The sequence below is a fragment of the Antechinus flavipes genome, chromosome 4 (assembly GCF_016432865.1).
Source record: "Antechinus flavipes isolate AdamAnt ecotype Samford, QLD, Australia chromosome 4, AdamAnt_v2, whole genome shotgun sequence".
Classification (NCBI taxonomy): Eukaryota; Metazoa; Chordata; class Mammalia; order Dasyuromorphia; family Dasyuridae; genus Antechinus; species Antechinus flavipes.
This window is the reverse complement of record NC_067401.1, coordinates 24,473,259-24,487,946: the sequence shown is the minus strand read 5'-3', so window position 1 is coordinate 24,487,946 and position 14,688 is coordinate 24,473,259. Positions and strand designations below refer to the sequence as shown.

The 14,688-nt window shown below is 42.3% G+C and overlaps 1 protein-coding gene across 1 annotated transcript in view; it reads right to left on the bottom strand.

Annotated features, from left to right (window-relative positions):
• NCOR1 (nuclear receptor corepressor 1) overlaps positions 1-14,688 on the bottom strand; it is a 174,184-nt gene that overhangs the window by 13,643 nt on the left and 145,853 nt on the right. Inside the window, 13 exon segments of the mRNA XM_051992080.1 lie at positions 1,568-1,621; positions 2,001-2,143; positions 3,112-3,249; positions 4,352-4,575; positions 4,800-4,966; positions 5,646-5,774; positions 6,974-7,476; positions 7,869-8,034; positions 9,530-9,671; positions 9,674-9,720; positions 10,205-10,354; positions 11,016-11,225; positions 13,151-13,384. Of these exon segments, the coding sequence (XP_051848040.1) occupies positions 1,568-1,621; positions 2,001-2,143; positions 3,112-3,249; positions 4,352-4,575; positions 4,800-4,966; positions 5,646-5,774; positions 6,974-7,476; positions 7,869-8,034; positions 9,530-9,671; positions 9,674-9,720; positions 10,205-10,354; positions 11,016-11,225; positions 13,151-13,384 (2,307 nt within the window).

Genomic DNA, 14,688 nt, shown 5'->3' with positions numbered 1-14,688 from the left:
AATAATATTTTAAGCTAATGATTCTCAGTTGATTCACTAGCACCACATTATTGATTTAGGGTTAATAATGTAGTCTCTAAGTTCTGTGATTCCAAGTTCATGAGATTTTTAGGTGAAAGAAACTTCAAAGATTATTTATTACCTTGTCCAATTAACTCCCTTAATTTACAGATATAATAATAAAAGCTCAGAGAGATCAGATAACTTTCCAAGGACACATAAATAGGAACACAAACTATGAGTTGAATGAGATCACCTAATCTGACTTATTCATTGTACAGATAAGAAAACAGGCCCAGAGAGATTAAATGAAGTCTAAAGTCATGTAAAAAATTAGTGGTCCAAAAGGTAAAATGAATAAATTTCTATTATATAAATCTGAAAAGTTTTTTGCACAAACAAAACCAATGCAGTCAAAATTAGAAAAAAGAGCAAGAAACTAGGGGAAGGAGGAGAGAGGGAGAGGGAGAGAATTTGTACAAATTTCTCTGATAAAAGTTTCATTTTTCACCAAATTTATAAAAATAGGAGCCAATTCCCAATTGATAAATGGTCAAAGAATATGAACAGGCAGTTTTCAGAGAAAAACTTCAAAGCTTTCAACAGTTAAGTGAAAAAAATATTCTAAATCACTAATCATTGGAGATATGCAAATTAAAATAACTAAGGAATCACATCACACCTATCATATTAGCTAATACAACAGAAAAGGAAGAAAAACAAAAGGAGGATCACTAATATAATGTGCTGTTGGGAGTTGTGAAATTGAAACTATAAGCAAAGAACTATAAAGGCCAGAAAAACATCTACTAGCTCTATATCCAAAGCAAATTTTAAAAAAAGAAAGAAAGAAAAAGAGGAAAAGGATTTATGTATACAAAAGTGCTTTAAGCAACTCTTGTGTGTTGGAAGTTGAAAACTGAGGGAATGTCCAAGTAAGTTATGGTATATGACTTGATGGAATACTATTATGGTGGAACAAATGATGAAAGAGACACTTCTGGAAAAACCTTTCATGAACTGATATAAAGTGAAATGAGCAGAACCACGAGAATATTGTGCATAATAACAGCAGTATCAGTAGCTATGATCAACCGTGAATGGTTTAGCAGTAAGATAATCATTTGAGCACAACTCAAAAGGACCAGGATGCAAAATACTGTTTGCTTCCAGAGAGAAAACCAAGGGGCTTGGAAAATACAGAATTTTCCTTTATTGTCCTTACTTGGTTTTTGGAGGGAGGGTTTTGTTTTTGTTTTTTTGGGTTGTTTTTTTTTTTTTTTTTTTTTGGGGGGGGGAGTGGCAAAACATGGCTACTTCAAAGGTTCCATATGACTTTCTTTATATGCAAAATGGATATTGTATTTCTTTCTTCTAGATATATGGATGAGAGGCATGGGGAGGGAGAAAGAACACTTGGAACTGAAAATATAAATTAAATCTAAAAAGAAAAAAAAGACAAGAAATGGTAGTAAGCAGCAGGGTCAAGATTTGAACTTAGGTCGTTTTTTCCATTGTGTTACATTCAGCCTCAGCAAAAAGGATAACTTATCATTATTTGTCTTACCTGAGGTAGTGACTGCTGGCAGATTAAAGATTTCTGTTCCTGGCTGAGCAGCTGCTGGAGTTAAAACATCAAATATTTACGTTCACTATGTGGAACCAATTATGGACGTCAAAACAGATAACAAGTACTCAAAAGCTTTACTGTTTCAGGGTCTTAGCGTCTCCTCTCTACCCTCCAGTGTACATTTCTCATTATAGGTACCACATAACACATTGATAATTCTTAAAATATTCCGCCTACACCCACGACATCTACCACAAACACAGTCATTTATTATTTAGCAATTATTTCTTAATTACAAAATTATTTTTAAAAACCTTATTGGTGTGTTTTGAGGGATGAAAGAGGTAAAATGTGACTTCAAGAGTGTCACTCCTAGTACATTTGAGTTCTATAAGTTTTGTTTTCAGCTAATAAAATAAGTCCCACTTACCCATGTCAGAGTCACCTCCACCAGAGGAGTTCAACTTACGAAAAATTTCCTGCTTCTTTGATTTCACCATGGGTGAAGTGTTTTCCAGCTTGGTGAAGAAGGAAGGCAAGTAGCTTATGCTTCCTGGTGAGCGGGAATCATTCCTACGAGGAAGACCATGATGTATTAATGCAGCGTTGCCCCGAAGAGGAATTCAGACATGTCTTTCATTGAGAACAGCACTATTCTAGAGCCATTAAAAGCTTCTCATCTTCGGGAACAATCAAAAAGTCCTCCCTGCCTTTGTTAGGACTTTTAACACTGCACCTAAGACAAAGATTAGCCTCGGTCTCTAAAGTGAATTATAAGCTCAAAGGGAACATTGAGGTTAAAGGACCTGTGCAAAGTCACATGGGTTCTAAAAATGTCAGAGCCTGGATCTGAAGTGAGGTCCCCCGCTCCCAGGTTCAGGGCTCTTTTCATCATCCCATGCTGCTGCTCACCTTGCTACACAAAATGAGGACATAACTACCAATGTGAGCTCTTGTTCAACACATTCTCACAAAGGGCTTGAAAAGCCCCAAGTCCAATGTTAATTCAAGGTTTGCAAACTACACTGTTCATATTAAAGATCACCAGAAACTACAACTCTGGAATAAAGCCATTTCCCAACTGGGGCCAGGCAGTATGTTACAATAATAGTCTAGTCTGAAGAATTATAGTCAGCTCTCTAATAAAGTAATAAAAAGGGCTGGAATGGGTTAGCCCCAAAAAGAAGAAATAAGAACAATCACTGATGCATTCTGGAGTCTAAAGATCATGGAATAAAGTTCTTACAGAGGAATAAACACAATCCTGCCATATGATTATTTCTTTCATTCATTCAATGTTAATTGATATAAGAATAAAAGAGATCTTGCCCTCACAAAGTTTACAGTCCAACAGAAGACATAAAATAGGAATAGAAGGCTTGGTAGTTAACAAAGCCCAACATATACACATTGACTTGCTGATGATCAGAGCAGCGCTGTAAAGGGTACTGAAAATATGATTTCCCCCATTTTACAGTTTTCTATGTTTCTTTTTCTGTAATGGCTAATGGAAGACGCCAAGGCACATGCTCTGGGCTCACCTCTGCTCCGCGGGCACTGCGCCCTGAGACAGTAGCAGGATGTTGTCCTGCTTCTCATGGATGACTGGAACCTGAGGTGGGGAGATTGGCTCGTAGGGTTCAGAGGAGACCTGACTTCTTTCTGGAGATTTTCCAGGCCTGAGATTATAAGACACACATCATTAGAAAAATGCAAAAGCCCAAAGTCTCACGCCTTTGTGGAGCAGGGTTTTAAGCCATCACTACAATTGCTGCTGCTGCAGGAAGGCATGTTACCCACCCCTGTGTCATGGGCCAAAGAAGGTCTTCTGCCATATCTGTTTCTGGTGGAAATTAGTTAATACTGAGAGCACTGGTAATAGGCCTGAATGCTCAAGGATGGTGAGAAAGGCCCCTTCCTGATACTCTACCCTCCTGATTGTGAGGCCCTCCTCTTTAGCCCCCTGTACAAGCACCTGGAAGACCTTCCCCAGTGATCACTGTGGTCTGTGATCCATTAACAACTCCTTCTCTGAGCCTAATTTAAAGTTTTCCTGTCTTTCAAAGAAGGTAAAGATAACTATGATGATTTAAACTTTATCTGAAAGGGAAAAAAGTATGAGAAAGGTCACCAAGTGAGCAGCTTCCCATTCAGCCTGCTCCTATACAGAACCAGTTGTATTTCAGAGTCAGGTAGTAGAAGAGTTGACCAAGGAAAGAAGTTCTTTTATGTCAAACTCCTCTAGAACAACAAACCTCTAACCGTGAAATTCAAGTGCTTGCTGCTGTTAATAAGCATGTCTCATCCCATTTAACCTTTTTGTGGCATTTCAACTGGACTCCAAAAGCAAAGATTCCTTTAGAGAGGTGTGAGCTTTTACATTTCTCTGCATAAGACACCTATTTCCCTGTCCTATACTCAGAGACACTCTTTGCTCATTTTCTGTTCTGAAATACATTAAAAAAAAAAAAAAAATCAAAGTCCAAATAACCACCACAAAGGGGACAAGACAAAAGGGGACATCTGAACCATCTAGGATTGTGAACAGAGTCCTCTTGTTCCTTGCCCCACCCTGATCAAAATAACCTAAAAATAACACTTTAATCATAATCCCCATGGCCCCTTTTCTGGACATGAGAGGTATAAAAACAAACATGTGGTCTTTGGGTATGACTACTAATGTACCAAGAAAACCTTGCTGAGAAGGCAAGGGATGGACAGGAGCAATCATTTTTAAAATGGGGAGGTTAATTTAACATGGAATTTGTGCAAATCCTTTACCTTGCCCTGGATTTATCAGAAAGATTTTCAGGAGACACCCTGGAGCTGGGCCGTGGATGAAGGACAGCTTGAGACTGGGATTCTGGACTGTAACGGCTCGATGTTTTTGTCCTCCCAGGAGTAGATACTAAAGGAGATGCTGAATTCTGGAATGTAGAAGTGGGAGGCTGCTGGGAAGCCTGCGAGGCAACTTGGTTTCTAGCAAAATCTTGTGTAATAATTTGCTGTTAATGGGGAAAGAAGGAGGTGGTTAAGCATCTGTAACACACCCATGCATTCTAACAGAAGAATCTGGTATTCAGAGAGGGGGGCGGGGGGAAGCGCAGGGGACTGGGGGTGGGAAGGATGCACACAAAGAGAGAAGGGACCTCCACAAACTCTGGGCCTCCTTGCTGGAGCCTCCCCTCGGGAATAAATCAGAAACCCCCAAGCCCAGCGTGATGCTTACACAGATGTGGTCGGCAAGTGTGATGAGGCGATGGGTCCGGGGAACCTGCCCCATTCCTTCTGCTTGCGAAGAAGGAGGGGGTGGCGGCAGCTGCTGCTGCGGAGACGGAGACTCTTGTTGAGGCCGGTATCGAGGCAGGGATCCATCATATTGTCTATTGGGATCACCTGATGTGGGACACCAAGGGGGTTTTTCAATGAGGATTTTCTCCTGAGACTAACAACGATCTGAGTTTAAGCTAACTTTGCAGGTGTCTCTTCAAAGAATTTAACATTTAGCTCATAACAGATTTAAACCCATTTTTAAGAGGAAGAAAGCCCCAAACATTTCTTCACCTACAGACTGACTACAACGACAAAGTGAAAAGCAGGATGCATCTGAATCAGGGTCCAAGCAGTGAACTGAGCTGATCTTAACAACCAGCCCTTGTCTCTTCTTGGACCAAAATGTCAATGATTCTCAAAGGAGAATGAGAAAGCAATGTTTCTTGAATTAGCAGTTATTTTCAAGAGTGCATATAAGTTAAGTTTCTAGATTCATTCTAAAATTAAAAAACTATATTTAAAAATTTCAGAAGCTTTTACTGAAAGATAACAATATGAAACAAAGACCAATTTTAACATTTTTAGCTAATGTTATAAATAAAGAGCATAGGCATATACTAGCATCTGTTCAACATATAAAATAAACTGGAAGGTGTGAGATATCTAACTTTAAAAAGCTAAGTTATAAGCAAAAGTGATTCGTAGTTTCATATATAATTCTCTTTTTCTGTAACAGGCAAATGCTCAGGCTTTTTGATGTTAGGCATAAACAAAAAGGGCCAGGGCCTTCAGAGAGGCTTACTTTCTGCAGAATTTGCCTTCGCAGCCTCCTGTGGGTAGGTCTGGAGTTTTTCTTGGGGTGGTGCTGGTGAGCTGGCAGGGCTTATCACCTCAATAGCATCTCCAGATGGTTCATATCGATGAGATGATACTTCAAGAAAGGGAATGAAGATTATTTGAAAACAAATCATCTTAGAAATTTAACAGAGCAAAATATTTTGAACCTGCTCACAAATTTTAATGGGTGACCCTTAATTCAGAAAGCTTACAATGAAACAGGGTAAAGCAATAAATTTGCTTTTTAAAGTTGTCTTTACCATAATCAATAATCTCTGTCACTGTTATAAATCACAAGAAACAGAAGATACCATTGCCACGGCCATTTCTCAAATCCTTTAAACAGATTACTAACTATCCTGGGATAGATACCTCAGTGAAAGACTTTTTAGAGCTGATTTAAGTAAAGAACATCTATCAGAAGGAAAGTGGCCAAGTCCAATTTCCAATGAGTGAGGTTAGTTAGTGTATCGTGATATGGTGTTGGATAGTATGCTGCTGCCTTGCGGTCCTCGTCCTGCCACCACATAGCTCTTAGGACTTTCCTTTGAACGTTCTCAGCCCATTTTCTACTCTTTCCTGCGCAGCTCTCTTGGCCACGTCACAGTGGGGCAGTTACTGTCATGGGACACACCTCCCTCACTGTTTGTCTCACTTTGCTGATCCCCTAGATCCTAAGTATGCCAGCCAGGCAAAGGCCGGGGAAATGATCCTGCTCATCCTTCTTCGGCTCAGATGGGGAAACCGAGGCAAAGAGAACAAAGTACTTGTCCAGTGTCACAAAGTTAGGAAGTGTCTGAAGCAGACTTGAACTCAGAGAGACGAGTCCTCCTGACTCCAGGCCTGATGCTCTGCGTACTGTGTGGTGGCGTGTACGTGTGTGTGTTGACATGTAATGTACAGCCAGAGTCCTCCTGACTCCAGGCCTGATGCTCTGTGTACTGTGTGGTGGCGTGTGTGCGTGTGTGTTGACATGTAATGTACAGCCAAACAAATAGTTCTGGGATTGTGGTGCTAAGGTTCAGCTCTATTATTGTGGCCAATAGAAAAGCACCCGAATCTAGGATCCCGCAGCTCCTGGCACTGTCCTGGTGTCCTCACCTGGGCCACCTTGGCTGGGGTTTGGCCAGGGCCTGACTGGACTGCTGACCCACAGACTCTGCTCCCACCACCTGCCCCTTCTTAGTAAACCCAGGACTCAGGAAGCCTCTGGCCCTCAAAGTAAGGACTACTCTCACTGGCCAGCACGCAGGGCCCAACCTCAGGCTTCAGAACTGTGGCTGAAATACGTACGACTGCTCGAAGAGTCTGAGCTCTGAGAGCCACGTTCCCGTGCATCCTTGTCCGAGGCAATCTGCCTGGTGATGATGACATCGATGAAGTTCGCTGCAGTGATAGTAGTCTTCCCCAGCGTCCTTAATTCCTCCTCGTACCGAGACTTAGGAGGAGGGGCTTTCTCTTTGCCAGCCTCCGAATAAACAATTGAAGACGTCTGGCCCTGGGGTTTGCCACTTGGGAAAGCTGAGGATGTATACGGGCACTGGACGGACCTCTTGTCCACCTCCAGGCCTGTCTTTGGCTCCGGCTGCGGCTGTGGCTGCTGCTCACCAGCTGACCTGCCTCTCAGGTTCTCCTCCAGCCTGGATGCTTCGTGCTTACTCTCCTTTGCTTTGGTCACTTCCATCTGAGGGGCGGAAGCAGCGGCATCCACCAGAGCAGCCAAGGCATCGGCAGCAGTGTTGTAGCGGGAGGCAGGTAAGCCTGGGGTTAGTGCGGGCCCACCGGGGGGCATCTGCCTGCAAATAAGAAACATTAACCAATCAACAGACATATGGGGGAAACAGGGGTCCAACAACTCCCCTACTGCCTAGTAGGTCGTCTCGCTAACACCTTGCCAGCTAAGAAGGGAGGGGCCCGGGCAGTCCTGAGCATGACAAGAGGCTGACAGAACCAGAAGTCGGGCTCGAAGCTGTGACTGCAGGTCCACTGTCAGCGTGACCCTGACTGGTGAGGAGCCAATGGGCCTATTCCTTGAGAGCCACATGAGAACATAGATTCACTGCACCACGATCAACACGTGTAGAGCAGAAGCTCATTTTTGTGTCACAATTCCACTTAAAATTCATCTCAAAGAGCTGAGTAGGAGCTGAAATGACAGTCCTTGGTAAGAGATGTATATGGAACCTACATGATGCGCAGCTGGGCAGCGGGATCCAAAGGGGTGATGACGCTGGTTCCGTTGGGTCCCTGGAAAATAGTGGATCTTTGCTGCAAAAGATTCTCTGGCGTCCTCACTGAGGGGGAAGGGGAGCGGACATAGCCATGGCTGCTGGGCCGTCCAGACTGCTCGGAACCTGCAGGAGTTCAGACAGAGAAGGAGAGAAAAGCAAGCAGAGGAAGGAGTTAGGGAGGGCCTCAAAGCTCCCTGCTATACTCAGAGTAAGAGAAAGGGAAGACCAGGGCTTTCTTCTCACCCCCCACCTCTTTTTTTTTAATGAGAAAACTTCAAGTTCTGATTACTGGAAATATTCAAACAGTTTAAGTACAGAGAAACAACAAGCCATCAATCACTTCTCTACCTACCTTCTTCCCACTGCCTGACAACCCTGAAAGATGTGCTGAATCCTAACTGCCTCTCCAAAACACTTTCAGGAAAGCTCCAACTGATTCCCCTCTCTACTCTCCAGGCATCTCCTCCCTAGCCAGCTCAACTATCCTGCTATCTCTTTTCCCAATTCCAGTTCTGGAACCATGAGCCACAATCCAATCATTCATTCATTCATTCAGTTACATTAAATATCTATCATTAATGGACAATTCTATAAAACTATAACTAGAATGAAAACATTAAGAGTGGTTTTTCTTTCCTAGCACAAGAGGAAAAAGACCAAAAACAAAAGGTCTTTTACATACTTTCTGGAAGACCATTTGATTAGGTGCCCTCTCCATCCCATTGCTAAATGGATCGATCAATAAGCAAATCACAGGAATATAGCTCTATACAAATGCATTTGAGCACAGACCAGTCTGGGGTTTGGAATATACTAGGAGAAATACAAACTGGGACTGGTGAGTTGAGGGAAGGGGGAAGAGAAGGGAAATAAAATATCCAATAAGAACTAGAGGAGAAACTGAGGGAAAAACAAGCATTTTCATTGAGAAAAATTACTAGAAAAAATTCATAATGCCATTTTAATATTTTAAAAAGGAAAATATAGCTTCAGCATTGCATTTTCTTACGAGAATTTCCTTCAGATTACTAGTTTGTGGGATCATGTTTTACATATGCTGGTATAAATGGAAAGAGCACTGACCAAAGAGGCCACAGAGCTGGCTTTAAGCTGAGCTTCTTCAACTAAACCTATGGTAACCTGGAGTGGGCCCCTCTCACATGCTTCTTCTCAAGCTCTTGCTCTATGACAGAAAATCTCAACTGAGATGTCATGGTTCCTTTTGGCAGGGCTAGTGAAGCCTCTGAATAATACTTTTAAATAATCAAAACAAATGACAAATTTCAGTTAGAAGCTCCTGAAAATAAAAATGTAAATTTTTTTTCCAGTCAAATTTGTGAACATCCTGAAATTTACCTATTAGACTAAAGGCCTCCAGGTTCAGAACTTGGGCTCTAAGAGATGAGAACTGGATTAATGTTTCCTAAGATCCCTTTCAACTCTAATATCCTACAGGTCTGACATCTTTTAGATTCTATATGTCTGATAGCATAAAACAAGTGGCCAGTGCTAGAAATGGAGTTAGATTTTGGAAAATTTCTCTTAGAATGGCAATAAAAATAATCATGCCTCTCCACTGAACAATAAGGAAATTAACATCACATCTTCCATTTCTTACCTGGACGAAGGTATAACTCTGAAGAGACAGCAGCGATCCGTTCTCTCTCCCTCTCCCTCTCCCTCTCCCGCTCCCTCTCCCTCTCTCTTTCTCTTTCCCGTTCACGTTCCTTCTCTCTCTCCCTTTCCCGTTCCCGTTCCGTTCCCTTTCAACATTTGCGGCAGCAGATGCAGTCAGATGTGAAGGGTGGCCTGTAAAACACAAATATCCACAGGCTTTCACATCTCTATGAGGAACATCAAGAGAATTTAAACTTTCAAATGCATGCAATTTTTACAAAATACTCTAGACCTGAAATCTATGCCTGTTTTATCATTAAAGGGATTCAGATGAAAATGTTAATAAATATAGTGATTTAATAATATTTTCCTAAGACACAAGCTCACTGTCAATGGAAAGATATGAACATCTTTCAGAAAGAAAACAACAAGAAAGTATGAAGCTAAGAGGGAAAGGTCTGAAGGAAGAGACCCCAGCTCTGATACTCTGTACCAGGATGAACTTGGACACCGCTGAACCCCTGTGTTCATTCAGTCTCCTCCTGTCTACAATGAGGAGGTAGATTAAACAAATGCCACAGTCCCTTCTCATTCTAAATTTATGCTCTTAAGGACATTGGGGGAAAAGCACTAGGTAATGCTTCTAATCTACATGAAGCAGAACAAGGATTCTTACCTGGAGACATTGAAGCAGGATTGTAAGGTCTGGGAGGGAAGGTCAGCTGGGTACCTGGTATGTAAGTGATTCTCTCCATTGGAGGAGTGCTTGTACCCCCAGGATGAGGCACCAAGATGGTGGGTGGCATATTGGTCAAGTCGATGATTCCTGTCAAAAAGATTAATCAATTAAGATGAGGATTGTAGTCCTCGTTTTCTCCAGCCACATAGAGGGCCTGCTATTCTTATATTTCTCAGGTTAATAACTTGTCGCCATCAAGGCCAGCTCTCTTCCCACTCTGCCTCTCCACTGCCACAGGGAATGCACACAAATGCCAATTGTGCACATCTTCCCCATTAATTTTCCAACTCATTCACCAATAGAACAGAACTTTCTTAAAGATTCTGTCACCTATCAGGCACTTACAACTCTAAGAACCCAACAAGGAGGTTGGGAAAAGGTTGGCTCCAAGATCTTTAACATGTAATCTGGAAAAGTCACACTCCTGGAGCTCCTTTATTTACCATGAGGTAAGCCTGGGGGAGGTAAAATGGAGGAGGGCAGTATGGTAGAGTAGATAGTGCTCAACTTAAGAGTCAGCAGATCTGGGTTCAAATCCTGTGTGTTCTTGGCAAATCCTCTGCTGCCTCAGAACCTCATCAGAAGCTCATTACTGGGTACTGATTCTCCTGCCCCAAAGTTCTACATGGGCTTCACTGATTGGGGCTGGGGGGAGGGGGGGCTGGGAGAGCAGGGGGGCGGACACCATAGCAATGTCTACCCTGACACACGTAAGAATAATTCTGCTAGAGCAATCACAGACACATACCTCTGGTTGCAGGATATGGGAGACCTAATTGTTGCTCTCTGGGGGAGAGTCCTCTGGCTACATCAGGGCGCAAGTTAACTTGCATCTGTTGTGAGGTAATATAATCATTTAGAATCGTCTGCCTCGTGTTTTCCATCGCATAAAGCTGATACTGACTTGGGTAACCTGGCGTTGGGGAAAGCTGTCTCTGGAACAGGTATGCAGCAGCCGCTATTGGAGAGAGAGAGAGAGAGAGAGAGGGGCAGACAGGAAGTTAAGTCTCTGAAGGAAGCACCAAACATCCATGCCAAGTCCAAAAACATTGTGAAGAGCAAGAACAATTGCCCCTCCCTCCCCCCTACCTCATCTCACCCATGTAGCATCACTAACCAGCAATCACTTAGGTATCCCTACTGTACACAAGAAGAAAGAGTAGGGAAAAGCTAAAATTATTCATTTTGCCAATACTTCTAACAATATATAAGAGAGTTCTCCAGGAGTTTTCATTTCTACTTCCAAATAGTGTAATTATAATGTTCTCTCCAAGAACCACCTACACCAATACTTTTCTTTAGCAGAGGTTTAATTCTGTCCCAAAAGATTTATGAGAACACTGAATCAGAATGGAATTTGTATTTTTTCCTTTGCACAAATATACCATGAATAGTCATCTTTATTATTCTTGGGGCAAAAAAAAAGCTAGCTGGATAATGAGCATTTAATCATGAATTACACAGGTACAGAATATCCAGATGTAGTGACTGCTAGGTGGAAGGGAGAAATGGATCTGATCTGTATTGATCAACAATCAGACAAAAAGAAATGGACCATCTTTAGAAAAAAGGCACATACATACACATATGTATATCATAATATGCAAGATAAAATTGAAGACTAACCTGTTTTTGATGAAGATTTAACTTCTGACCTATTACTGTATAAAAATATCACGCTAACACAGACCAAAGATGGTCAGGCTTTGTTTTTTTTTTTTTTTTTGTTTTTTTTTTGGGGGGGGGGGAGAAGGGAATGAAGGGGGGGAGAAAATAAAAGCTACCCTTTCTCTAAAACACTTTTTCACTCCAAAGGCCAATGTGGCTACAACTTGCCTCTGGTGAAGAGTTGGTGTGTGGGTGCCCTTTGAGTATTATGGAACTCTAGGAAACTAGATGATCCACTAGATGATTGAAAATAAGCTTCCCTAAAACCTGAGAAACCAAATTATCTTTCCAATGATTTTTATAAGCACTTGAAGACTTTTTCAAAATGTCAGTGACTGTTCTCTGTGGTTAGTTTTATTTTAGTCTGCTCAGTTCTACCACCACTAAAAAATAGCAAGAATGCAAAACCAAATTAAAGAAAACAATGATAACAGATCGACTTAATCAACCCTCTGTTCCAGTATTTTCTTTTGAGAGTTGTCAGTGTGCTCCTTCCAAATTTCTTTTTAGTCTGCCCTTATTTTGCATTTATTTTTCTCTTTGCAAGTTATTTCCCTTCAATAGAATGTAATCTCCTCAAAGACAGGAACTATTTTGTTTCCATCTTTCGCACCCCAGGAATCTAGTATGGTGTCTGTGTATATAATGGCCTCTCAGCTAATGGTTGCTGAATTGAAAGGGAGAGCAGATGCACATGTTTGAATTGAGAAAAAGGGGAAGGTATTCCAGACAAGATAGCAACATGAGCCAAAGTCAATGTGCATATGTAGCCTAGAAGGTCTTTGGCCCTCAGCTGATTCTCCTGGAAAATGTGTTATTTTAAGATGCTAAGAGCCAGTGGAAGGAATGTAAATCTAAGCCACAAACACAGAAGTAGCTCACTAGAGGCTGCATAATACCAAGAGACAAAATTAAAGAACTAGGGGGGCTTTGGTATTTAATGTAATTTGTGCTTCACTAAAACTTCTCAGAGAATAATTATCCTTGGAAAGGTCTCGGTTAATGCATGCTATAAATGTCAGTTGCCATGGAAATTGTCTCTATGAACAGATGATATTAATAGGTTCCTCATATAGTACAGGACTACCACAGCCTCTGTATTCTTAAGGAATGGATGAAGGGGAGGAAGAGAGGCAAAAGGACCTCCCACCTGATAAATGTATATTCTCTTCAAGAATTAAATTGCAAGCCACAAGTGCCTAAAACAACACTCACCAGGGTCCAGGGCCCTGTGAAATGGCATCGCAGGATCCAGGTGTGCAGGAAGATGGCTTCGATAGACTTCTCCTGGTGTACTGCCTCTGTGGTGGGGCTCAAAGGGACTGTGGGTGACGACAGGATCCACGCCTGGGACCGGAGACTTAGAGGGTAAAGGGACACTTTCTCTTTGGGTAGGAGTAAGTGTGGATTTCCTTTCATGATTTGAGGACTTCCCAGAAGAAACGGCAGCTGAAAAAGTAGCACCATCCATTAAGACAGATGACATAGCTTGCATTTACAGAATGGGCCCAATTATCAAGGATTCATGGGAACACATATATTCTATCATTTAAAAAACAATTCCATCTATAAGAATCATTTTCTGCTCATTCTGTGCAGAAATAGAGAAAAAGGGGAGTCTTTTTTTTTTGTGTGTAAGCTTACCAAGTGCTAAGAATATGGCAAACATCTTTAAATCCTCTATGGGACATGAATACAAGATCTTGTCCATTGGAGATGCTCAATATTTGAACTTCAACTCAAATGAGCTGACACAAGGGATTCTGAGAAGATTAACACTCTCCTTCCCTTCCCCAATGCCCCAGCACTTAGAACAGTGCCTACTCCACATCAGGCCTTTAATAAATGCTTATTGGCTGGCTGATTTTGAAATGAAACCTTGAGCACCACGTTGACTTTTTCCCACTCATCCCATCACTGATAATACGACCTTTGACACTGGCCCTTCTCCCAGCAGTGACTGGGAACCGCCCAAGGAGGTATTGCTGGGCACAGCCCCGTGGCTGGCACATAATAGGCTCTTAAATGCTGGGCTGAGTCTCACTGCCTTTAAAGCCATGCTGAAAGGTGAGACTCTGCGGCTCTAAGGGAACCCAGAGCACAGGATAAGGCTCTCCCCATTTATACAGACCATGCTGATGTAGATGATGGAGGCAGCCGTGAAAGTGCGCTGCCAGCCTGACCAGGAAGGGCTGCCACCCACACTTTGCTAGGAGGTTCCTGTGTTAAGGAATTTGGGACCCTCTGGGAGGGTGGAAAACAAGCCTTGGCTGAGCTAGAGCTGCTAAGCGGCAAAGGGTCAGAACAGGGGCTCCCACTCCCAGATGACCAGGGAGGCGGCTCCAAGGCCCGTCTAAGGGCCCACAGTTTTCCTCCCAAAATGGCACTCCTGTGGTTACTATCAAGCATTCACTTGGGTCTCTATTCTGTTTTAAATATTAGCATGCTCTCACAGAAGCCTCCAACTTTACTGAGGACTCAGGAACTCCTGATGACTGAATCATGGCTGCCTTTTGGTTTCAGGCAGGAGCTAGCTAAAAGAACAGAATCCCCCGAGGAAGTTCAGAGCCAGGCTCTCCTTCTAGTATGATCCAGAGACTGTGGGCTATCTATCTGTATGGCTGCTTGAACCTCAAGATTGGCCCTCCACACTGCACCCTCTATAGCTGAGGCTGGACTGGAAAGCTTGTTATTTTATTTTTGATGGAACAGAAGCAGAATGAGGTATAAATTTTACTTCTGAGTAATTTTAC